Source organism: Passer montanus, unplaced genomic scaffold, assembly GCF_014805655.1.
Source record: "Passer montanus isolate IOZ18808 unplaced genomic scaffold, ASM1480565v1 scaffold11, whole genome shotgun sequence".
NCBI lineage: Eukaryota > Metazoa > Chordata > Aves > Passeriformes > Passeridae > Passer > Passer montanus.
The window spans coordinates 22,519,892-22,546,466 of NW_024357613.1; the positions used below are offsets into that span (position 1 = coordinate 22,519,892).

At 37.6% G+C, this 26,575-nt stretch overlaps 1 protein-coding gene across 9 annotated transcripts in view; it reads left to right on the forward strand.

Annotated features, from left to right (window-relative positions):
- Positions 1–25,263, forward strand: part of DST (dystonin) — a 291,855-nt gene extending 266,592 nt beyond the window's left edge. For 2 of the 9 annotated variants that reach the window (XM_039726411.1, XM_039726407.1), the window contains 16 exons: positions 1,296–1,490; positions 2,662–2,790; positions 6,148–6,291; positions 7,129–7,317; positions 7,942–8,071; positions 8,872–9,035; positions 9,348–9,510; positions 10,973–11,127; positions 11,288–11,362; positions 12,204–12,221; positions 16,922–17,039; positions 18,457–18,525; positions 19,275–19,474; positions 19,924–20,034; positions 22,727–22,850; positions 24,012–24,277. In XM_039726411.1, coding sequence (XP_039582345.1) covers positions 1,296–1,490; positions 2,662–2,790; positions 6,148–6,291; positions 7,129–7,317; positions 7,942–8,071; positions 8,872–9,035; positions 9,348–9,510; positions 10,973–11,127; positions 11,288–11,362; positions 12,204–12,221; positions 16,922–17,039; positions 18,457–18,525; positions 19,275–19,474; positions 19,924–20,034; positions 22,727–22,850; positions 24,012–24,277 — 2,250 coding nt within the window. Of the gene's footprint in view, positions 1–1,295; positions 1,491–2,661; positions 2,791–6,147; positions 6,292–7,128; positions 7,318–7,941; positions 8,072–8,871; positions 9,036–9,347; positions 9,511–10,972; positions 11,128–11,287; positions 11,363–12,203; positions 12,222–16,921; positions 17,040–18,456; positions 18,526–19,274; positions 19,475–19,923; positions 20,035–22,726; positions 22,851–24,011 lie in introns of all 9 variants that reach the window. The other 7 variants (XM_039726416.1, XM_039726422.1, XM_039726446.1 and 4 more) reach the window with 5 other exon arrangements.
- The last annotated feature ends 1,312 nt before the right edge of the window (positions 25,264–26,575 follow it).

A 26,575-nucleotide genomic window follows, 5' to 3' on the forward strand; every position in this document is an offset into this window, starting at 1 on the left:
GCTGTAGAACTTACATGAAAGAGGACAACTCTTAGTGACTCCTTAATACCAGTTAGCACTGAGATATTCTATTTTATTGTGCTGCCCTGTGTATTTAATATCATAATGTATTTAATGTCATAAATCACAAATATGCATTTGCAAATGTGTGTCTGGGGGCAAGAGATGGCAAAAATTATTTTACTGGAAAAGTCTGGGGCAGACAACTCTTTTTGAGTCCATCTGCTAACTAAATGTCCTGTGCACTTACCATGACTACAGCAGCCTTTCAGACCTGTGGGGCTGCTGTATATTTATTGAGAAAAATAATTACAGTGCTAAAATTATGCATAGATTTCAACTAGACCATGGGCCAGGAAGCTCATGTTGGAAACCTGCAGTATTATGTTACTGAAGTGGTTTTGGATGTGGGAATGAGTAGAAGATATTGGACTCTGCCTCTGAATCCCGGTTTTGCAGTTCAGTAAGTCAGAAGAAATGGCTGCTGAAGTTACTTGTGTTGAAAATGTGACACATAGGCTGAGCTCTGCAGCCAGGAAAGACTAGGAGGTGAAGGTCCCTCTGTTCATCCACCTGTCAGTTTCTGTATCTCATCCCCCCTAAGGAGGAGATTTTGGGCCTGAAAAAAAAAAAAGCATTTGGAAACATGGGTTGTCTTTAAAAATTAGCCTGCACAGTGCTTCAGTTGCTACTGAAATCCCTCTGTCCATCACAAGTGGGTCGCAGTTAGTGGCACAGCACACTGTAATTATGTTCTTTTAACAGCTTCTTTTAAGTGACTGGAGCTTGTTCAATCTACTACTGTGAACAAACTACCACATGAAAAGTGGAAAAAATATGAATAAGCAGCAAGATCCACAACCTTACAGTTTGACCCCCAGGAGGGGATTTATTTCTATTGGGATGATTTTAAACCCTCTCCTTGAGTTGTAGCTTTTACCTGATCTTTTCCTGCCACAGCAATCTTATGTGTTAATCTGTGTCAGATCAATTGCTTTGATAAAGAATGGAAAGCCAGCAGTGGTAAGGAGACTGGATTTCCCATGCATTGCACCAGAATGGATTCTTGGGATCTGCCTGACATTTTCCTACCATATTCCAGTTTTATTATGTTAGAAGAGAGTGTCAATATCTTCCTGTGGAATCTAATAAATAGAACTTAGGTGTTTTGCACCACTCTTGACAGAAATAAATGTGCATTTTCATTTCTTTTCATAACCAGAAGTTTTTTCTTGTTTCTTACATAAGCATGTCTTAATGAGCTAAACATTTCAAATCTATTTGATGGTGTCTAGGTTTTCCAGAAAGAGCTGGGAAAAAGAACAAGCAGTGTCCAGGCTCTGAAGCGCTCTGCAAGGGAGCTGATAGAAGGCAGTCGTGATGACTCTTCCTGGGTCAAAGTCCAAATGCAGGAGCTGAGCACTCGCTGGGAGACAGTTTGTGCCCTGTCAGTGTCCAAGCAAACACGACTGGAACAGGCTCTTCGGCAGGTAGAGGAATAATAATGTTGCTACATGTGCTGTATGAGAAGGAGTGAAAAATATCTTGCAGTTTAGTTGCCAAAAATTTCATTTTCACTTGATGTCATTCCCTCTCATTTCATTTGAAAATACTCATTTACGTGCTAATGCATTGCTTACCTTGTTTATTCTTTTACCACAGCACATAAATAGTGCCTCTTAGCATTTATTATTCCTGTTATTATTAGTCTCTGCCACAAATGCAAAACAAATGTTTCGAAGACCTTACCATCTAAGGAAATCACTGAAGTTACAGTCAAATACGAAGGATGATAAAGAACTGTGTCCCATTCACAAGAAGCAGGAGGTTGCAATCATATTTATGCTTTTTGTGCCTTATTGGAAAGAAGTAAATTTGGGTACTGAAAAAATTCTTTACATTGGCACAATTAAAATGCATGGTGAGGTACTAGAGAGAAAAAAAAAGAGTTGTGCTGAGTGCAGTCATGACCTGGAACAGTCTATGTATGTCAGCACTCTGTGGTACCAATCCCAATAAATAGGTTTATCTGTATTGTTTCCAAACCTGAGGTAATATGGATGTACAGTTCTCTGAAGATATAGTAACTTGGGCTGATGATAGAATGGGGCTCTGCAGTGGCAGTGTATCCACTATGTACAATATTCCTGCTCTGCTTTGCTCAGCAGACACAATCCTGAACTTACCTCTAACAATAATTATGATTGAATATGGCTGTACCCAAAGGTGAATCTTTTTTGTTTTCTCTAGACACAAGAATCACTCTCCAACAGGCTGTCAATTCATTTTGCTTTACTGGTGCTTTAGGCTGTACAGACAATAGTTTTCCTCTCTCCAGCTGGTCCCTGAAAGCACCTCTTGTGTAATTTGTCAGTGAAAAGGCATGACATTCTCAACTGAGCTGCAAATACAATAGAAATCAGATGGCTAAAAGCATGAACAGGCTTTTAGGCTTCCTATAATTTTTTTTGGGAAGCATGAGCTGTTTTTACAGTTATGAAAATGTAGTGCTGTATGTCATTGACTTTTTAATGGAAAGATAATGTGCCGGTACTGCTGGATGATTAATGATTCCAAATGTGGGCTCAATCTCCCTGTGTAAGCTGCAGTGTGTCTGTCAGGTCATCTCATGAGTGACCATGACTTCTTGTGTCTTAACAGGCAGAAGAATTCCACTCAGTTGTCCATGTCCTTTTGGAGTGGCTGGCAGAGGCAGAGCAGACCCTTCGTTTCCACGGCATCCTTCCGGATGATGAAGAGGCCTTGAGAACACTGATAGAGCAGCACAGGGTAAGCAAGAACATGCAGAGGATCCTCTTCATTCTAATGGCTCTCATAGGTGGTAAAATAGAGGAAAGGAGGCAGAGTCTATCCCAAATAGTTCTATCCAGCATCCAGTGTTGGAGCAATTCTTTCCGTAGAGAAGCTAGAAATTTAATGTAGTTAAGAGTTTGATGTCCAGACTGGTGTTGGAGCTGTTGTTTGAGTCATCTTGGCTTATTAAAGAAAAAACGGGCCTTTAGAAAGTTGCTATAAAGATTCAGAGACAGATGCAAGCCCCTCTGTGGAGTACAGCATGCCTGTAATTGCCACACAGACTGCTACAGTAGCACAAGTGTCTCTGTTTCCTTAGCACCATGGACCTAAATAGACTTTTCTTGCAAGGTCATTTGTAATTGTCTGCAGAATGATGTTATCATCCATGAACTTTTTGTCATGGTGAAGCAACGTGCTGCCATACTTACATGCATTGGCAGCTGTAATATTGCAGTGGCATAGGTACTGCAGGTGGTAATTCATAGGCCATCAAACTAACTTTGCAGTAATGAAATGGGAAATTGGCCAAGTAAGGATCATAGAGGTCAAATGTTTGCTCTCCAAACAGGAGGCTACAGACATGCACAGGGCAGCCTACACAAAATAGTACCAAGAGTGTAGTGCCCCCAGTATTATGGAACAAGTTATAAGTCCTGGATATGTTCATCATTGCTCTGAAGAAAGTTAAAGCAAAATTTATGAAATGGAGGAACAGCAGTTCATAAAATTTATGAAATAGTTGGAACAGCATCCTGCTTAAATTGAGTTTGCTAATATTATTATGCAGAGGAGTACACGCAAGATAGGACTATTAAATGGTTCTTAATTGAGGGGTTTCCAATGTACTAAAATGCAGTGTTTTGAAAAAGTTTTTGGTTTAGTTTAGGGTCCTGGAAACTGAGTGCTATTCCTAAGCTGGCAAATGTATACATCAGATGTGTGTATACATCAGTGTGTGCTGATGTAGCAGCCTCACAGTGTGTTGACTAATGTTGGCAGCAGCAACTTAATGTCTCTGTTCAGTAAAATGTCTTTTAGCTGCCTTTCCTCCACATGTACTTCACCAGTTCCTTTTTATTTGATTTGTTAATCTTCTGACTACAGAGAAGAGAACTGAGTGAAATCTTAGGAACCCTGAAATAATTAAAAAATAGAATTTTAAATGTCTTCCTCCACACTGTAGATGGATTAGCAACATGTTTCTGTACTAATATTAAAATCTGTGCTGCCGAAGCTGAAGCATAACTTGGAACCTCAAAGCAAAGTTTGTCTTTGAGAAACCCTGTCCAGCTGGGAAGGATGATAGCTAGCACAACACAATTAATCTTGGTGTTAGATGTGGCCATACTGTACTTAAACTTTTTTAGTAGGTTTTAGAAGGTCTTCTCACAACCACATTTTCCTCATAAAGGGCAAACAACAGACAGAGAAATTTTCAAGCTAAGAAAGATTATGGTACTACAGTTTTACCACTCATACCATCTTTCTCAATAGGTTATCTCTCCTTTTAAGCTTATAACATTAGCTTTCAAGAAAACAAAAAGAAAATAAGGGAAGAATACATATATATTACTTTTAAACACCATGTATGCATTATAATGCTGAATACTGTAATAAAACCATATGACTAAAATTATTACATAAATATGAAATGTATCATCCTTTTGCCACTGTGATTTTTGTAAAATAGTTTTATTACATTTGTATTGAACTACGTGTAGAAATGTTTTCTTCAGGACAGTATTTTATCCAAATGCTACTGAGAGCTGTAGTGGGTTAATGCACTGCATTGCTCAGTGAAAAACCTCCCATTTCCTCTTTTGTAAATGTGTCTGTGTTACTGGCTTGCCACAGAGTTCAATAAAATTAGGGAGAGTTTAATACACTGTGAGTTGTGTGTCATAGATTTAGTTCTTGAAATACTGTAGTACAGCTAAGCAGGGGAACACAATGGGGATTTTTTTGCCCATTTTTCACCTGCCTCTGACTTGTTTTGGTAATCTCTCACTGTAATCCAATTCAACTTTTCCAAAGGTATGTTGAACTGAAATATTGTAAGGATGCATGTGTTTTTGTGAGACAGGGTTTGCTATTACAATTTTGGTCTTAAACTTTGTCAATAATTAAAGCTTAAATCAACATCAATTAGCAACAAATAATGCTATATTTTAAATATAGAGCCTACATATTCCAGGCTTCTAGAACAAGGTAGAAGAGATTATATTTTACGTTTTATTTCATAATAACTTCATACTTATTTTGTAAAGGCACAGGAAAATGTCATTATGAGTTGTTGAAGAACCTCTTTTTACAATGTTTTGGTGATTTTGAATTGTCTAATACCTGACTTGGCTCATCTTTAATTTCACCTTTAGTCCAAAATAAATGGTGTTGTGGCTGGAGAGAGGAAGAGTTAAGCTTTCAGAGACATGTTTTCATTTTGTAGCCTAATTAAAGATGTTAAAGTATAAAAAAATTTCCACTAAGCACTGAGAGATATTAGCAATTCTAGTTAAGGATGCTCATAAAGACACACAGACTTGCATAACATTTAGGCAGAAAAATAAAACCATTGTAGTAGCAATGTTTAACAAAACTAAAAGGGAAAGGGAAAAAAGGGAAAAGAAAAAAAAAGAGAAAGAAATACAAGCTATAGGAGGGATGGGAAAGGTCCTCCTTTCTTTCTTATTGGTTTTTCTCCCCCACATCCATTTCTGGTCCTGCTGTCATTGGCATACCAATGACTATGAGCTTGGATGCCTAAAGCTGTAAACATCCTTCTGCTTTTACAAGATTTTTTCCACATGCTGTGTCTCTCCCCCTCAGCTGCTGAGTTGTCACATTTGTGTTAGTTTAGTAGAGCTGCTCCTGAACTCTGTCATCTTTTCTGAGCATGCAATTGTAGTTGGACATTTCCAGCCTCTGCTAGGAGCATGATAGTTTATTATGAAGAATTACTGTAACTGACAAACCAAGTCATTGAAATGTTGCCAATAGTGATTCTAGCCATCATATAGCTGGTTTACAGCACTTTTAAATGCTGTGATTTTCCTTTGTTTTTTTATTAAGGACATGCATCTTCCAAGGATTTAGATTGTGGTGGGCTTTTAAGGAGCAGCAAGCTGGGATAAGGTTTTAGAGCTTTGTTTAGTACTTTATGTAGAATAGGCTTTTTAAACAGTTTAAGCTTTTCTCGTACAAGTGAAACTTCCCTCTTGCAATTTGAATCTGCTTGAGCAGTTAAGAGGCTCATGACCTTCCAGATTATGCACTCAGATTTCTCTTGCAAATTTTATTAGCATCTAATTAAAATTATTACCTCTGTTTTAGGAATTTATGAAGAAACTGGAAGAGAAAAAGGCAGAGCTGAATAAAGCAACAGGTATGGGAGAAGCTATTCTGGCTATCTGCCACCCAGACTCCATCACCACCATTAAGCACTGGATAACAATCATCAGAGCCAGGTTTGAAGAGGTCAGTATATGTTGAACCATCTTTGTTGCAGCAGTCCATCTTTGATTAGAACACAGCTGACAACTAACATGGTAGTTACACTGTGAGGAAATGATCCAGCTGTTGAGAACTAAACATTTAAAATACCCATGGTGATGGATGTGAATACTGTGCTTCCCTAGGCTTTCTTTCAAAACTTACAGGGCTTTAAGAGCTAAAGCAGATGGTCAAGCTCCTTTGTTTGTATGTATTAAAGGAAATACTGTCTGACACTTCCCAAGTGAGGAAAACCAATAGTTTCTAGGAGGAAATTGAAAAGTTACAAAGGGAAGAAAATACAAGGGCAAATGTGAAGGACTTTCTGATTATATTAGAGAGGATTTCAGTCTAACATATTCTTAATCTAGAAGATACCTAAATTATTTAAGTGGCTATAGGTAGGTTGTACCCTCAGCTGTTAAGGTAATATTTTCTGTTTTATATTAGGCTTAAAGAAAAACAAAATACTGGTGATAGCAAAGTGTGGCTTCAGGAGTGCCCAGGAGGAAAAGTGACACCAAATCCTATGTGATTCACTAACTCACACATACAGTTAAAATTCTTATATGTTGCCTGAATGTGCCAGTTTTTGTGTTTAGCAGCACCTAATCCTGAATATCTGTGGAAGAAATGTGTTGGAGTAGGAATTCTAGTTACCTAGCTACTGTTAGTGATCAGCCACTACATTTAACACCTTTGATATGCAAACATAAGTAGGCCTAAGAAGTAGCTCTGGGTTTACAGTTAGCAGAGCAATTTTAAATACATTGTGAAGAGTTTCAGATGTGCACATACTCATGTATTGGTTCCTTTGTCAAGGTCTTAGCCTGGGCTAAACAACATCAGCAGAGACTGGCAGGAGCTCTGGCTGCACTCATTGCTAACCAGGAGCTGCTGGAAGCCTTGCTGTCCTGGCTGCAGTGGGCAGAGACTACACTAACTGAAAAAGACAAAGAGGTCATCCCCCAGGAGATCGAGGAAGTTAAAGCTCTTATAGCTGAACATCAGGTGAGGATCAGTGGGTGACATGTGTCACTCACACGGGGTTCACAGCTCAGCTACGCTGCGTGGTCAAGTGCGAATCTCCTTTGCTGTTTTTTCTTACAATAATTGAATACAAGCAAGGATAGTATTAGGAATAAAAGAAAACCCACATGAAATGTATGATAGTGCTGCTACCTTAGATCTAGTGCTGCAGTGTGGCTTTACTGATTAAATATCAAAAATAGGTTTATGAAGTGCCAGAGGGAGCTGCTGGTGTAGTGAATGCTCATAGATTTACCCCAGCTTAAACACCAGAGCTGTCTCTGAACTGCAATCTGAACAGCAGGATCTTGGAGGCAAGATTCTGTTCTATTTACCTCACCAGATACAGTTAATAAAGGAGTTTGACAAATTGGTTTTAAGATTTAGCCTTCTTTTATCAGCCAGGCCATAGTGATCTTAAAAGCTTATAGTGCTGTTTTTTCTTATCTACAAAACATTTATCTGTGTTTATATTGTGAGGCTGGCATTATAAGTGTGTTTCTGTGGGTTTCTTTTTAACTTTGGTGTTTTGCTATTGTGTACGTTTTTCATTCCTCTGGTAACTTTTTTGTATTGTTAATTAAGATCCCCTCTATCTGATTGCAGACATTCATGGAAGAAATGACCAGAAAACAGCCTGATGTGGATAAAGTTACAAAGACCTATAAAAGGAAAGCACTTGAACCCTCTCCAGTACAATCTCATATTCCCGTCCTTGATAAGGGGAGAGCAGGAAGTAAGTAATAGTGTATTTTGGGGTGTGTCACACATACCATTGCTCTACCTGTAAAGTTTATAGATTGGTAATGATCTAATAGGTTTGATTAACTTCTGGTGAAAGGGGGTAAAATTCTCTTGGCTGACTTTTCTAATTATCTCTCATTTTTTATAAATATTGAGGAAATTTCTCAGACCAGACATGTATTTTTACATTTTGTCCTAATCTTCATGAATAGCTATTTTTAAAGTGTGCAGCCTTTCCTGTGCCCTTCCAAGAGCACGTACATGCTGACTCTTTGCAAATCTTCCATTATCTGAAAGTGCAGACAACTTCACAGAGAGATATAGAGACAAAATTGTACTCTTACTGTCTATAAAATTATATTAATCCAGTTAGAAGTGTATTCAGTGAAGTTGAATGGAAAGTGAATCATCAAGTGAGGAAATTGCTTTTTGTATTTTTAGATATACTTACCCATTGTATTTTATACTTACCCATACATGGAACCTGCTTCTAAAATGAGGTTGTTTACTTTGCAACTCAGAGATTTATGAAGATTTAAACTGTGCAGCTTGACTAGTGGAGCCCTCACTAGCTGTTTCTGGTTAGATAAAAGAGGCTGTAACCACCACTGGGTTGTTCCCCAGCAATGGTAAAAAAAGGAAGAACAATCCCACTATATGGAATCATCTTGGGGTATGACCTCCTTATTTAGGACAGGAAGGAATAATTTTCTGAAGGTCAAGTGCATGTCATGTAAACATTTGTTTTGTTTGAACTGGGTGAGCCCTATGCCTTTTATCGTGTTTTAACAGGAAAGCGGTCCCCAACACCAGGCATTTATCCCTCAGCAGCCCAGGCACAAATTGAAACCAAGAACCCACGGGTAAACCTTTTAGTCAGCAAATGGCAGCAAGTTTGGCTTCTGGCATTGGAAAGAAGGAGAAAACTTAACGATGCTTTGGACAGACTTGAAGAGGTCAGAAAAGCACTGTACAGACTGTACATACTTTTTGCATCATTTTCTTTACCCTGGATTAAATTCCAATACTGTGAACAATTCCATATTTGTTGTATTATATTGTATGACACAACTAACTGAAAACACTGTGATTCAGGTGCTTTAATGTGCATTAAAAGCATCATCATTTTAAATGAGGAGAGCTGAGATATTTAAATGTTTGTATAGGTCCTCAAAAAATCAATTATTCAACAAAACGCAATATCTATGTAATTGATGTTCTAGATTCATGGATTTCAACTGAATAACTTCTTTCTGTTTTTTATGAAGCTGAGAGAATTTGCCAACTTTGATTTTGATATTTGGAGGAAAAAATACATGAGATGGATGAACCATAAGAAGTCTCGAGTGATGGACTTCTTTAGAAGGATTGATAAAGATCAGGATGGAAAGATTACACGACAGGAATTCATTGATGGAATTCTTTCTTCAAGTAAGTTTTAAAATTAATGTAATGTTGAACTTGGAACAAGCATCTCATGAAATCTTATTGTCTAGATAGTGTGACCTGTGCATTTTATTGTGTTAGAAGGTCACATATTTCCTTTTTGAATTTATTAATTATTATTACTTTGTAATTATTTTACTTGAAAATATTTCTAGATTCTAGAAATAAATTCTAGTTTTTTACATTGTGAATCAGGTTACAATTGTCACATTTATATTACTGCCTTATTAGTAGTTTGCTGGTTTATTGAAATTAGATTGTCATTCCTATAGTACACTAGCTACTTCAACAATGACTTTTTGATTGATTACTCATAATAGTAAAAAGTACCTTATGTAACCTATAGATGATTTTCAAAATCAGTTCATAGGATCAGATGATTTTTATTAAAGAACTTACATAGAATAGTTTCAATTATAAAAGGAAACTGTAATTTTTGAAACCAGTGTTTCCATGAGCCATGACAATATTCATATACCTATATAGTAAGGCTTAAAATGCCAAGCAGTCAAACTAGAAAGGAATTTTCGTAGCCTTCCTGGTGGATTGATATTCCTTAGTTATGGTGGTAATGTAAGTCTTCCACATCATACATGTGATCATATTTCCTTCTAGGAACTGACTCATAACAGATAAGGACCTAATATTTAAAGTAATCCTTTATCTTCAGATCATCGAGACTTTTGCTTTGAACAGTAATGATTCAGAACTGGGCTGCTTCTAGCATTTCATTTTAGTTTTACTCAGTAGGAAAATATTGTACTCTGTGTATTTTCCCCCTGGTTTAGGGAATGCAGTAAAGGGTCACTATATGTGAATATTGCTATTTTGATTGAATTAATAAAAAATAATGAAAAACCCTAATAGCACCAAGAGGTTAAATAGTTTACTCTTTTAACTCAGTTGGTATCAATTTATTATGACCACCAAACACTTCTGATATAATCCTTGATCATCACTTTGAAATTTTCTTTGACCATTTTATTGAGAATCTCTGCTGTGCACTTAATTTAAAGGAGGACTTCATGAAACACCACAAATGGATCTGCATTGAGAAGGCTTCGCATTCCAGATTTAACCAGCACTGAAATGCTTGAGCTTCTCTCACTAACTATTTGTCTTGTTAATTTCTGATATTTTATGCACTTTGAAAAAATGTTAACACCCCTCCCCCCACAATATATTTTACAATTTAATCTGTGCCCTTGCTTTTTTCTATGTCTTCAAACCTCACTGTGGTACTCATTTTAGTCCAATATCTGGGTAACACTGGAGATTGAGACTGGGGGCTTTTTCCAGAAATATTCCTTCACTTGTTTGAATGTCCTTATTTTTTGATAAGCACTACATGTCACCAACTGCCTAATCACCTTCTAATATTTGTGATAAAGCTTCTCATTGTAATGAGATTGAAAAGCAAAAAAATTTGTGTTGCTTTGTCCTGCAGAGTTCCCTACAAGCCGACTAGAAATGAGTGCTGTTGCAGACATTTTTGATAGAGATGGTGATGGATATATTGACTATTATGAATTTGTAGCAGCTCTTCATCCAAACAAGGATGCATACAAGCCTCTCACAGATGCTGACAAAATTGAAGATGAGGTATGATCTCTGCTTTCTTGGGTTGCATTCTGTTCTACTGGAGTCATATTCTATAATAATTCACTTTATTTTCACTCCTATTTAATTTGAAGCTTACTAGGTACACAAATCTTTGGAAATGTGACATTTAAAGTAATTATCCTGTTGTGATTTTTTGCAGGTTACAAGGCAGGTAGCAAAATGTAAATGTGCGAAACGGTTTCAAGTGGAACAGATTGGAGATAACAAGTACAGGGTAAGTCTTTTAAGGACCTCAGTTCTTTCAGCTTTCTTCATATGACATGGTTTACACAAGGAATTAGGCTAAATGAATTCACAAGAATCTTGTATGACAATTATACATTTTCTTTAAGATTGTCTAAATTTTTCTTGTTAGAGCATATAGACTAAAAATCTGGACAGTTGCTGATGCTTGTATTTATTTTCACTCCAACTACTGAAGCTGTTTTCAGTCATAGGAATTTTTAAGAGCTAATGGCACACATCTGTACACATCCACACATATGTACAATATATCCCAAAAGCTGGTCTTTCTGCCTAGATACCTTAAGTGTTTAAACTGTAGCTGATTTTCTATTCGTTTCCTAAAAACAGTGACTGATATTTTCTTGTGGTATTGTGTTGTGCTTCAAAAATCTTTTACCAAAGTTTATTCAATCATTTTTACACTCTTTTGTCATTTTATTGGAACATGCATACTTCTGAATATAAGCAAAATGTTAGATACCTGCAGAATTATTTTAGATCACAGAAAAATAAATATTACACAGTAGAGAAATATCTGCTACCCCTGGATTCAAGAACCAGAACAATTTGAGGTAAAACATGCAATATCTGGCTAAGAGAGATTAATAAGTACTTGTAGATTTTAAAAGACCACAGAAACAGCAATGGGAAGGAAACGAAGGCCTTGAATATTTTCCAATATTCAGTCTCTGGATGGCTAGCTACCTGCTCATCTCAAGTAGATACTTTATTTAGAATGCCTAATGTGTTAGTTTGCATGTGTTCTAGGTCATGTAGAGAATTTCCTGTAAACTAATCGTGTCTTTCTTCCATTTTTCATTTCTTATCAGTTCTTCCTGGGAAATCAGGTATAAACCAGTGGAATGTGTTATGAAGTTTTTTTGGGTTTTTTTGGTTTGGTTTTTTTTTTTTTGTTTCTCTCCCTCTCTTTTTTTTTTTTTTTCCCTAACACAAAGTTGATTTAAGCTTGCAATGTTCAGCCTTCTTGCCATCCTTTAATTTTCAGCTAATTCATTGCTGGTCAGCTGTGGTATTTCTTTAAATGCTATGGAGCATTCCTTGTCTCAGGGTCCCTCCTCTACAATCCCTCACCTGCTTTCTTTGGTCATCTTCCTCATTAAGGAGATTACTTTTAAAGGAACCAGATAATGGTCAGCAGCAATTCCTATAGTGAAAAATCTTGAGCATTTAAACTGCAATTGTTGAGATTATGATTAATCAGTTTTATAGTCAAACCCTTCAAAATTCTGTAATGTCTCTTTTAGGCTATTTGGTTAAAGGCTAATCATGGCAAACACATCCCAGTGTCTTATCACTTCTTTATTGCAAATTGCACAAAAAAATACTTTGATCTTTGCAAAAAATGGTACAATCTGTATGCAATTAAGCAGACTGATTAAGAACCTAGCTGATAGTTATTATTTTATTTCCTAACACAGTGAATTTTTAAATACATATTTTGGAATTAGGCTAAATAAAATTGCTGTTCCCATGTAGATTAATCCCTCTCCCAAAGTGTTTTCAAGGAGCTATGGCATGTCCATAATGTGCTGGAGCTGTGTTTAAGAATACTTTGTGTCAGCTGGGTCACTGGTGAGTCCTCCCTCAGGCGGAGATGCTGCCCAGTGCTTACTCCCGTGCTATTCACTGATACACAGCTTCCTGAAGTGCTAAACCACACCTGCCCAGTAAGAATGGAAACACCCTATGCAAGCCAGGTATCAGCTTAGTCTTATGCTTTTAGAAAGGCAATAATGGGTGTAATCTGTTCTGGACATGCTAGCATCAACAGCAATAGCCATTTTAAATCTCAAGGTGTTGAAAATGTGGGTGCACTCTTGTTTACTAGCAGAGCCTATTGCAGTACAGAAGAAAGCATAGAGCAGTGGATAACCTTGCCACATGCCTCAAGCAATACATCTAAGCAATAATTTAAAATATTTTCCACTTATAGAACAAGTCTCTTTTTGAAAGAACTGTTTGAAATGATGTTAATCCTCTTATCTATCATCAGTACTCTCAGATCTGGGGAACATAGAGCATTTCTTGAGAAACTTGTGCTGATGCAGAATGGCACCTACAGGCTATTGTCAAGATCAGGCCTTTTTGTAGCTTAAACTCCTTTATGTTTTTATCTCTGGTTATTTGAAATAATGTTAAATACTGTTTAAAGAAAGTTGTACCAAGCTATTTTAGGAAGGAAATCAACTGCGTTACCATAAGAAGAAATGCAGTGATAGGTACAATTGTATTACCATGTTACTTTCCGGCCCCACTTTCTGAATTAACCTCAGCTAGCTGGGAAGTTTCCAAGCACACTGTATTTGACCCTTGGTGTAGTTGCCTGATGGGGTCTAACTGACTAATAAGGCTGAGATGGGGAAAAAATAAAGAAAAGAAGAAGGATCTTATCTTCAGAATCACTAGGAAAAAAATTTGGTAGGAACAAGCCAGTGAAAATAAACAGCATTACTTTGGATGCCTTTGAAAAAAAAAAAACGTGATCTACATATATAAAATGGTTCTTTGTTTGGCACATATTGAATGCATTATTTAAAAACTCTTAGAGATAATGCTCATGTGAATGTTCTTACTTACAACAAATACAATTTATCATTGAATTAAGAAGCAAGCTTTGCTTTTGTTTGGTTCCTAAAAGTAATATTCCTTTAAACTTATTCTCTCTTCTTGGCTTGAATAGTACCAAACAACTAAAGTCATCTAACAAGTAGGGAGCACATTTGTTGTGTGGTTTGTTCAGTTCCCTCACTGGAGCAAGTAGGTACAGATGAATTGTGGCCAGCCTTCTCCAAAGGTCAGAGATTGTCCCAAAGAGGGGCATTCAACTCCCACTGGTTTTAGTGAGTGCTCTGCATGTTTGTGTGAGGGTGCACTGTACTTGGCCTGGTGATCTGGTATCAAAGTATTTTAGTAATGCTGGCTTAAAAGTACTGAATTCTTCTGGTTAGTTTTCTTGAGAATTGTGAGGTCAACATTTTGGTCATGCTTGCTGTGATCCGAATTTGAGTGAAGGTACTGCGTACAGGTTTTGTTACACAGGTTTCAAGAGCAAAATATGCATTAGGCCTGCTTTTCAAAAAATGGTACAATCTGTATGCGATTAAGCAGACTGATTAAGAACCTAGCTGATAGTTATTATTTTATTTCCTAACACAGTGAATTTTTAAATACATATTTTGGAATTAGGCTAAATAAAATTGCTGTTCCCATGTAGATTAATCCCTCTCCCAAAGTGTTTTCAAGGAGCTATGGCATGTCCATAATGTGCTGGAGCTGTGTTTAAGAATACTTTGTGTCAGCTGGGTCACTGGTGAGTCCTCCCTCAGGCGGAGATGCTGCCCAGTGCTTACTCCCGTGCTATTCACTGATACACAGCTTCCTGAAGTGCTAAACCACACCTGCCCAGTAAGAATGGAAACACCCTATGCAAGCCAGGATCAGGTTAGTCTTGTGCCTTTAGAAAGGCAGTAACGGATGTAATCTGTTCTGGACATGCTAGCATCAACAGCAATAGCCATTTTAAATCTCAAGGTGTTGAAAAGGTGGATGCATTCTTGTTTACTAGCACAGCCTATTGCAGTATAGAAGAAAGCATAGAGCAGTGGGTAACCTTGCCACATGCCTCAAGCAAGATGTCTAAGAAATAATTTAAAATATTTTCCACTTATAGAACAAGTCTCTTTTTGAAAGAACTGTTTGAAATGATGTTAATCCTCTTATCTATCATCAGTACTCTCAGATCTGGGGAACATAGAGCATTTCTTGAGAAACTTGTGCTGATGCAGAATGGCACCTACAGGCTATTGTCAAGAACAGGCCTTTTTGTAGCTTAAACTCCTTTATGGTTTTATCTCTGGTTATTTGAAATAATGTTAAATACTGTTTAAAGAAAGTTGTACCAGGCTATTTTAGGAAGGAAATCAACTGAGTTACCATAAGAAGAAATGCAGTGATAGGTACTATTGTATTACCATGTTACTTTCCGGCCCCACTTTCTGAATTAACCTCAGCTAGCTGGGAAGTTTCCAAGCACACTGTATTTGACCCTTGGTGTAGTTGCCTGATGGGGTCTAACTGACTAATAAGGCTGAGATGGGGAAAAAATAAAGAAAAGAAGAAGGATCTTATCTTCAGAATCACTAGGAAAAAAATTTGGTAGGAACAAGCCAGTGAAAATAAACAGCATTACTTTGGATGCCTTTGAAAAAAAAAACTGTGATCTACATATATAAAATGGTTCTTTGTTTGGCACATATTGAATGCATTATTTAAAAACTCTTAGAGATAATGCTCATATGAATGTTCTTACTTACAACAAATACAATTTATCATTGAATTAAGAAGCAAGCTTTGCTTTTGTTTGGTTCCTAAAAGTAATATTCCTTTAAACTTATTCTCTCTTCTTGGCTTGAATAGTACCAAACAACTAAAGTCATCTAACAAGTAGGGAGCACATTTGTTGTGTGGTTTGTTCAGTTCCCTCACTGGAGCAAGTAGGTACAGATGTATTGTGGGCAGCCTTCTCCAAAGGTCAGAGATTGTCCCAAAGAGGGGCATTCAACTCCCACTGGTTTTAGTGAGTGCTCTGCATGTTTGTGTGAGGGTGCACTGTACTTGGCCTGGTGATCTGGTATCAAAGTATTTTAGTAATGCTAGCTTAAAAGTACTGAATTCTTCTGGTTAGTTTTCTTGAGAATTGTGAGGTCAACATTTTGGTCATGCTTGCTGTGATCCGAATTTGAGTGAAGGTACTGCGTACAGGTTTTGTTACACAGGTTTCAAGAGCAAAATATGCATTAGGCCTGGTCATCAGCCCAAAGGAGTCATACAAAGACTTAGTATGAAACAGACTCTCGTCTCTGAATCATGAAGAACTTTGATGTGTAGTCAGAGGAGTGACAAACATAATTATAGTTATTAATCATTCATTGCTTCTTTAATGTTCCCTTCCTCACATGCACCTTGCTATAGGTAAGCAGTGTCAGCACTGTAGTGCTATACCTGAAAATAGTCCCACAAATTAATCAATTGATAGAACTGTGCAACACTCATGACACATTGAATTTCCAGATTATATGCTGATTGTTTGAAGTGATGCTGCCTTCCTTTCAGCTGACAACATTAAAAATCAAGACTGTTGCAGAAGAGTATTTGCTTAAGATTTTACCAGTGAAATAATGCCAATAGGTCTTCATTAATTTGCACAAAAGCAGACTGTAACCAATCAAATAATGTACTACTAATTTTGCTTCTTTTATGACCTCAGACATTTGAGAATCAAACATAAAATTAAAACTGAGTTTCTTCCTTACCATCCTACCATCTTCTTTTGATTAATGCAGTGCCATCTGATTTGAAATCTTAACAGCTTTAATAATCTGCATAAATAAATTGATTTTTTTAGCATTTACTAATTATTAAATATCAAAATAAACTTTTTTAAATGTCTGATTTTTTTTAACCTATCCGTGTTGAACTGCATCTGAATGCCTGAAAAGCTCAGACTGTCATTTGATTTTTATTGCAGTTTGGTGACTCTCAACAACTGCGCCTTGTTCGTATCCTAAGAAGTACAGTCATGGTCCGTGTTGGAGGTGGCTGGATGGCACTTGATGAGTTCTTAGTGAAAAATGATCCTTGCCGTGGTATGTAGCAGAACTGTTAAAGACTTGCAGCATATTATTTGGATGCAGTCACCATTCATTGTCTCAGGATGGAGATGGACTTGTATAAAATGCCAGTTGTTGTAAACATCATCTCACTAAATGTCACATTTTTGTGAACTTTAAATCACATGGCTGAGATTCTCTTCAGTTGCACTGATGTGTGTCTGGAAAAACTGTGATGTCTTCTACACAGTTCCTTCAGTGTTATAGTGGTGTAAGTAAGAACTGAACTTAGCCCAAATAGACTTTATGGTATGTAAGTGGCTTGTATGACTTGGCAGAAATAGCACACAGAAATGTCCAATAAAACCTTCTCAGCAACACAGTAAGTCAAAATAAGGCATTTGAATTGATGAGTAACACCACCACCACCACAAAAACCTCTGGCCAGTGACTCTTCCCAGTCTTTCAGTCTCTACCTTTGTAACCTTGTCTTTTCCTTGGCATCTTCCCCAGAAGCACTTTGTAGAGCCCTGAGCCTTACACAAAGCAAGTGGAAAATGTTCTGGTCTGGAAGACATTGTGCTCTGTGGGAGCAGGGAGTGCTCTATCACTGAGCCCTCCAGGGTGTTGCATCAGATGAGCTGTTTTCTCAGTACACAATACTGAGGACTGTAACACGGAATTCCAAAAAATTATTGGATATTTATTAGGTATTATATCTTTCCATGTCAACCTAGGAATCAATTGTAACAAGTCTACTCGTCAGTATGCCTGAGAAAAATGTTTAGGGTACAACAGAACTAACCAAGTTAACCCTTCAATGAAGCCAGATCTTCTGATGCACATTTTATTTTCTACTACTCTGCACTTTTGAGGAATAGAAGTAGAAAGGAATAAAAGAAGGACCCTTTTTCTTGGGTATATGTGAGCAGATGTCAACACAGTGGGTCTAAAGAATACCTGTAAGATGACTCTGTAAAGTCAACATCACTGGATGTTGTGCATTGCTAATCCTTGCCTGGTTGAAATCAGTGGTGCAGGTTCAAACTTTTCCTAAACCACTTCACCTAGAAAATTTGCATTTCCACCAAGTGCTCTTCGTGCATTCAGATGAATCATTGCAAAGAACTGTTGTCATAAACAGTTCTAAAAGTACTGCACCTAGTCATATAAAATCTCCTTAGCTTGTATTACTTCTTTATGTCAGCAGATAAATACCGCTGCTACACAAGTATACTTGGGACTGTAGCCGAGTCTGTCCAAACGCCATTTCCTTTTTGCCTGGGAAACCCTTGAGAACTCAACCTCAGAACACTTAGGGACAGCTTTTGCTCAAGTCCTGTCTTTTGGCCTGGTGCTCCAAGTCTCTCGCATATGCAGCTGCTGTACTTGATTTCTTCTCTTGCTAACGATTTTCTTTAATGTGACCCATGTCCTGTGTCATTTTTTCTAGTTCATCATCACGGGAGTAAAATGTTACGTTCGGAATCAAACTCTTCAATTACCACTCAGCCTACTATAGGTTGGCAAACCCCTCTCTTTGTCTCCTTCTCCTCTTCTTCTCTCTCTTAATTTCCTTCCCGCTTTTTTAATATATGTATACTTTTAGCTATATGCTTCACCCATCATATTTAGCTTAACATGTTCCTACATGGGCTGGTGCTTTGCAAGCTAATTTTTTTGACACGCTTGAAGAGTGTTTCAAAAACAATTGCCATTCACACTGACACAGTTAAATGCTAACATGTCTTGCATTTATTCATGCAGAACATTCTCTTGTATGTGTGTTTGTGTGTGTGTGTGTGAGTGCTTAGCCACCAATTACCTCATCATAGTTTGGGTTTTATGTTCATCATTGCATGTTGCCAAACTACATAACTTCATAGTTTTGAATAAATATATTTGCTGCTTTCCTGTAATTTCTTCTAGAACATCCAAGCAAGTATTATTTATTATGAATAGCTGTAGAGTTAGCAAAACTGCCCATCAGGTTGTGTCTATGTATTGATAGTTGATTGATTAACAATGATTTAGCACGTTGAGCATTCCATTATCACGCTGACTTCCTTTGACAGTGGTTCATTCCTGCTGGCATAAAGTATTAGAATAAGTGAGTCCTGCACATAACTCTTCTGTGTCTAAAATAAATGCATTGCACAGTAATGCATTTTATTTATTGTTAAAATGTGTTGGAGTTGGCATGGCAAAAATGGCAATAAACAGCCTCGTGACAGCTTTCATATCTGAGTCAACGAACACCTCTCTTTGCAGCTAAAGGGAGGACGAACGTGGAGCTGCGTGAAAAATTCATTTTGGCAGATGGTGCCAGCCAGAGCATGGCAGCTTTCCGACCAAGGGGCCGTAGATCACGACCCTCTTCAAGAGGTGCTTCTCCCAACAGATCTACTTCTCTGTCAAGTCAGGCTGGCCAGGCAGCTGCCCCACAGGCTGTTACTACAAGTACACCGAAGGTAAGGAGAAACCTACAAAACTGCACTGGTTAACAAATGGGATATAGATTGAATTTTTGGGTTTTTCCTCACTCCAGTAATATTGGTGCTTTCTCTAGCTGATCGAGAAAAAGTATGTTCATTTTGTTTCATAGTCTGAGGTGGATATGAGAGTGTTTTCAATATGTTTTCTCTACTATTTGTTTGCAACATGGCAGTAGAAGAATTTCTACGTTTAAGGTGCCACGTGAGCTAACTGGCAGGTTGGGAACTGCTCTGAAAGATCAACAAACCTTTCCATTTCACTTGAAAAATAAACTCAGTCATCTCTTCATTTTGGAACATTTGTCATTAACTTTTTCTGCTTAGATTTTATTTCTACTGAGATTTTGAAAGCCTGCGTATCCTTCTCCATGACACAGTTTTCTTCTACTGTCCTTTACATTTTGATTTACCATTGTTTCATACAGACACCACATCATTTAACACGCAACTATGGTAAACCATGGTTGACAAACAGCAAAACATCAACTCCTTCTAAGCCACCAGAATCCTCAGACTATCAAGGGTCATCTGCAGAGGTACAGTAAGGACAGACATTCTAGTCTAATGACTTCCTTCACTAAAACTGTCACTTCACTAACAGTCACTAGAGTTTCAGTACTTCTGAGCTGCAACATCCTGTGTATATTAATACATAGTCTTTGTTTTAGACCTTTGTCAAATTGTTTCTTACTTCCTCCCCCCCAAGTTTGGTTTGTTGGTTTTTTTAATGTTCTATTTTTCATGGTTTCTTTTTAATTTTTAGCCTCAATATAGCCTCAATGAGCTAATGTTTAAAGATAAATGCTTAATAAATCAGAAAAGTATGGAATGAAATGGTTGAGTAAATGTGGAAAAATACTTTTTAAAAAGAAAAATAAAACATTCAATCTACTTTGCAGGTTTCTTTCCTAAAATTGTTTACTTTGAATTCATTAAGTACTACAATGTTTCTGAACTGCAGACACAAGATTAATAAATCATGACCTCTAGTGCAAAACCACTAAATAAGAAATACCCAATCACAGTGAGGAAGATGTCAAAAAAGTCTCTGTGATACATAAATCTTTACAACAACTGAAAGTTTTGTTTAAGGGGGTAGTGACCAATCATTGCTCTAACAGGATAGCTATTTGATGACTTAACAGGAAACTAGCATGGCTTACATGGAAATTGCTAGTATAGCAATTAGGATTATGCTGGCAATTTGGCTGTATGACCAAAATGTAAAGGGGCTTGAAGCCAAAGTGTTTGCTCTAATGTCATTACAGTCAGTGAAAAGATTGCAGGATCAGGCTGCACACTGAAGTGTCATTTGTGGGAGTTACTCTTGCCCTGGGTTGGATGGAGGGCTTGGAGAAGAGAAGCTTGTGCTACCACCCCCTCTGTTGTGTCTGCTTTTCACAAATCTGCACTTTGATGCCTATTGCTGCTCATGTGACACCTTCTGGTGTGAAGTTTTCATAACCTCAGCATGGCTTTTCTCAAAGATGCACAACAAACTTCTTCCTCCTTTCTTCTGAGAGTGTTGTTGTGCACACTGCAGGTGTGTCTGTGGGTACAGCACTGCAAGCACACAGGACTGTGGCTTGGACTGATTAACAGCACAGATTTGAGTCAGTTGTCAGTTTCTAACATATTCCTGTATTTTCTTTCATCTCTTAGCTGGTAACTGCAGTGAAAGATTAATTGATGGTACATTAAAGGGTTTATAGACATGGAAAGGTGTTGTTTTCATTGAATTACAATGACAGGAAAGCAGCTGGCCTGATTTCATATAGGGCACTGTATTTCTTATCTGCTCTTCCAACTGCCAGTAGTTTCAGTGAGTTTCTTTTATGTAAACCACTGTGGTTTAAGATTATAAACAGAATGGTTAGGGTGGGGTAGGTTCAGTGAATTTCTAAGGCATTCTGCAGCATTTACTGCCCAAGAGAGCAGTTATTCATTTTATATATAAACTGCATTTGGGCTTAGGGCAAAACTGAAGAACAGGCTAGTTTTAGTTTTCGCAGTGGTGATTTTATCCCAATGCCTTGCCCAGAGTGCAGCAGCTTCAGTGAAGGTGACAGTGTTCTCTTTCTTCTTACCCTCCCCAAGCAGTGTCTGTATAGCAGAGATTCCCAGGGTGGGGCTGGCTGTATGTCAAGCACTGTACTTGGTTTTAATGAGAGTTTAATATTGTGACCGTGACCTGCCCGGTCAGAGCCAGCAGATTGCTCTGTAGCGTCTCAGCACTCTTTTGTTCAGAAGTGCCAGAAGTGGTCTGAACTGGCAGCTGCCAGGCAAGCTCCTGCCAGGCCTCTGCTCTGTTCTTAGCTCAAGGCAGCTTCCAACACACTTCTCTGGATCTTGGTTTTCAGTACCTAATTCTACCTACAGTCGTATGGGGATCAAAGACGCAGAATGCAGGCTCCTGGGATCCAGGCCGCTCCAGAAACTGCATTCATCACTGCACTGTTTTTTCTTATTTTTGAATATTTATGTATTTTTGTTTTGTTAAATTACTGTGAATATTGTAGTTTTCCTCTTATTTGCATACACCTCTTATTTAGTGAGTGATACTCATTTTGAGATCTGATGATTCAATTTTTGTGGCTGTGAAAGAAATTTCATTATTTGGGGTAGGTTGTAAATCAAGACTCATTTCAGAAATAAGAAAGCAGGCAGGGTAAGACTGAGTAGTAGAGACACTGTAAGGCAGTATATTGACAGCTGGAACTTTTACAATTAGTCCTGTGCCCTTTCTTCTGTTTTGTCTTGTTTTGGCTTGAGTTTTTTTTCTTCCTAGCAAAAGGTTTCTGAAATTTGGTAGCCTTCCTTCAATTTCAAAAATATTTTCATCACTTATAAGTACAGCCAGAATGGTGGAAATTCAAGTTATGCAGATATTAAATCTGAGTATTTACCATCAACTAATCTTACCTGCTTGACTAATTATAAAAAGGTAGCTTTTTTCTTTCTTCATATGTGTTGAAATACACACAAAGATGCTAAAATGTTAAGCAGACTGTCAAAATGTTATTTTTGTTGTTGTTTTACATTTGGACTACTTCAAATGCAAACTGTTAAAGGAATATTCTAAACTTCACATTATGCCCATAGAGGCTTAAACCAATATTTCAGATTCACAGTGAATGTTATGATCATATTCTAAGCTGTGTAGCCCCTAATACCAGTCCTTATCTTCAGTTAAAAAAACATTTTTTGGTTGTGTTTTGGTTTGTCTAGGGAACACCAATTCAAGGAAGTAAACTCAGACTGCCAGGGTATCTATCAGGGAAGGGTTTCCACTCAGGAGAAGACAGTGGCATCCTGTCAACAGCAGCTACCAGAGTCAGAGCTCAGTTTGCAGGTGAGTGTCTTGACTTCAGAGATTGATCTACCACTTGCTTTGTTTTCCACCTGAGTACTTAAGGTCACATTGGGGTTCAATGGAGAGATGTCAGAAGAGTGGGAAGGAGTAAAAGTCGTACAGTCTGCCCATTGCTGAGGGTGCACATAATCAGGCCCTGCATTCACACGTTCAGCTCTGGATGTGTGAATTCCTGACTGTAATCTTCTTGACAATGGTACCTCCAATGTATCTGCCTAAGGAACTGGGGAAGAAGCATTTACTCAAAGGATCCAGTTCTTCACAATATTCAAGTTGTTCTCCATTGTGATGGAGCAAAGGGGTCACTTAGTCATGACTGTCCATTTCTTTTGGAAGAACTGCAGGGAGCATCTGTAGATTGCCTTATTAATGGAATATCCCACAGAGATTTTAAAAGCAGTATACAAAAATAGAAAGCAGTGAAGCTGTGCTTTGCAACACGGTGTTCTTCATACATACAGGGAACCAGATTTGTGAAGATCAAAAATACTTAATAAGTAATTGGAAAATTATGAAAAACCACATGAATTGTTTTCTGTTTAAGGTTCCTTGTTGTGTTTTTTTCTTTATGGCACATTGTCTGGGCAGGCTTTTACTTAGCAGGCATGCTGAGAGCTCATCTTCTCAGCCCTTTGTTGGGCAGGATGTCTACTTTGCCCTTGTTTACATGCAGCTTTCATCTGTATGGATTTTAATTTTTTTTTTTTAAGAGTGGTACACATTTAAATGTTGGGATGTTCATTTGCATCTCCAAGATGCCTATACTTAGAAATCATGAATGCATGAAGAGACCAGATACTGATTTTTTTTAAAATTATTAATAGCTGAGAAAATGGCAGGGGAAATAAAGGCTCTGGCTGTTGAGTGAAGGTACACTGCATGTCTAGGAAGTCAAGAAAAGCTGCCAGGATAATGCACTTTTAATAAGATGTGCCAGTGATGAATTAACTATGTGTCAGCATTTGATCTTTCATTTCCTTTTCTTTAGTATGAGACACAGCATCATTTAGCTTGCCTGGCAGACGTCTAAAGTTTAGTTTGTGCAATGAGGAATTTATGGGGTTGCCAAAGACCTAGGAAAGACCTGCACAGGTTTTCCATCCTTACCTTTAATCCTGTGGTTGCCTTCTCTCTTTCTAGACACCAGAAGGACTCCAAGCAGACCTGGTAGCCGAGCAGGAAGCAAGGCTGGCAGCAGGTCAAGCAGCCGCCGCGGCAGTGACGCGTCTGACTTTGACATTTCGGAAATCCAGTCTGTGTGCTCAGATATGTCAGAGACTGTTCCTGCTACGAGCAGGCCGACACCCCGAGCAGGTTCTCGGCCAGGATCCGCCAAGCCTTCTAAAATTCCAACCCCCCAGAGGAGGCCACTAGCCAGCAAATCGGACAAGTCCTTGAAGAGATAATATGATTGGCTCCATAAAGGTCTTTTCCTTTTGCATTAAATATTTAAGTTCATAAGATGTAAAATATTCTGTAGAAATTACTGTGAAATATCGCAAGAGGTGGATTTTTAATTCTGCAGATGGCCTTATTTGTGTATTTGTCTTCTTATTTTATGTGTATAATTTTTGTCAGATTTTTTTTTGTTTTGCCATATCCTGTGAGAAGGGGAAGAGTTCTAATGTAAACTAACAGTTGTACACAGTAACATGTAGAAAGTACACTAAAAATAATTGCCGAATGTACAGTGTACTGAATGTACAGTAAGTCTCTGCAACCTCAATAAAAAAGGCCTATCACTATGTCATTAGTTAACAGTAAAGGATACCTCATGATTTTTTTCTTTAAAAAAGAAAAAGAGAATACTGAAAGCCAAAAGACACAATTACACATTTTGAGCTAACTAAACAAACACTAAATAATGTATGTCAAAACTACTAAGGAATACAAACACACATTCACAGTACCCTTATTTATACAGCATCTCTCAGAGAACTCACAGAGTTAATTAAGCACTTGCCAACAATATGATACTCCAATACCTTGCAGCATTTCTGTGCCATTGCTTTCAATGAGGCCAGACACATTCTGGATATCTGAACTATTATTCTGTAAGAATATCAATATAAAGTGCATTCATGTAAATGTGAGGTTTTCTTTTGCTTGAGTGGATGGTAGCACTGTATCATTGAACTCATTTTGTATCAAAGCAATTTTGCTTGCAGAAAGCTCAGAAATAAACATGTCCCTTAACTTTATTTCTATTGTATTTCTTATTTCACAGGAAGGTAATTTTTTGTGTTATGTTTTAGAGCATATGCCATTTCAGATGACCAATAACTACCATAGGAACACAGGCTTTAATGTTATTTCCCATTATCAGCTATCTGATTTTGGTTAGCTACTGTATTTGTTTAATAAAACACTAAATTGCACATATCAGAGCATATGAAATTATATGTAATTATTGTGTGTCGACAATTATTTGTGTCATTTATATACCATGTATAAAAGGCATAGAGAGTAATTCACTTGTTCTGTTAGTCAGTGAAATATTCTAGCCATTCATGGATTCATTGAAAGGATAGCTAATAGCTCAGTTTCACGGGATAAAAGGTGCAGTTTCAAATGGGAGTGCTGTAGCATGGCTGGATAGATGCTGTGGTAAGTAAGGACAGAGTCCCTAGAACTTTCAAATAATATCAGAAAGACTTGTGTGGGACTTGGCCAGACAAACAAAATAATACTCAAAAGATAATTGAATCAATCAAAATCCACTTGTATCAGGATTTCCTTCAACACAGAGTTGTACAGAGGTTTGTAGAAAGCCACGATCAACCGGTCCTACCTGGCTTGGGAATCAGCACAAGTGTTTACTGATTACTGAAGCATCAGTCTCTGCTGCACTATTTTATCTTTCCATTTTTCACCTCTCCTGTTGCTTCTATTCATCCAGTGATTGCTCTCCTAGAAGATTAAAATAGATCAGAATGACTTTGGTGCTTTTTGAAACGCCCAACACCCTTGGGTAGTTTTCAGTGTTTACAGATGATAACTGAAATATCTCTACTTGTAAGTAAAAGAAAGGAAAAGGATAGGATTTGGGCACTTGCATGGACTGTTTGACTGAAAGAGGTGGTGGTGCCCAGTGGAATATTCTTGCTGCATTTTTTTAACCATAACACTGATGTTCAAGGATGTAGGGATGACAAATCTAACTCCTTTGCAAGGGTACATACATAGAGCAATACTTTGTATCCCAAGAGCAAACTACCTACACAGGAGGGAGTGTTGGCACCTACTTAAAGCACCTTTTATATTGCAGCCCTAGCTCAAATATATTTTAATGCTTCATTAATTATGCAACTTTATGGAATTTTTTGTATGACTACATTGTAACTTTATAAAAATATTAGATGGGTGACCAGCCTCTGAGAAATCCAACGCCAGCTAACACCCAAGGACAGAGTAGATTACTGTGACTTGCTAGTGATTGCAAAATGGGGGAGGATGGGACTGGTAGAGTGGAAAAGATCATTTATTGGCTGGAGAGAATCATCCAGTGTCAGAAACCAAATTAATAGCAAATGAAATAGGACTGGAATTCAGTTAAAAACTTAAATCTGCCTCCAGATGTTACACTTTAATTAACTTCTTCCCAAAATTAACTGCTTTAGGTTGATACTAAGAGACTTTTCAAAATTCTGTTGCCTGTCATACAAAGGTCATACTGACAAAAGTCTGAAAATAAATAATGTATG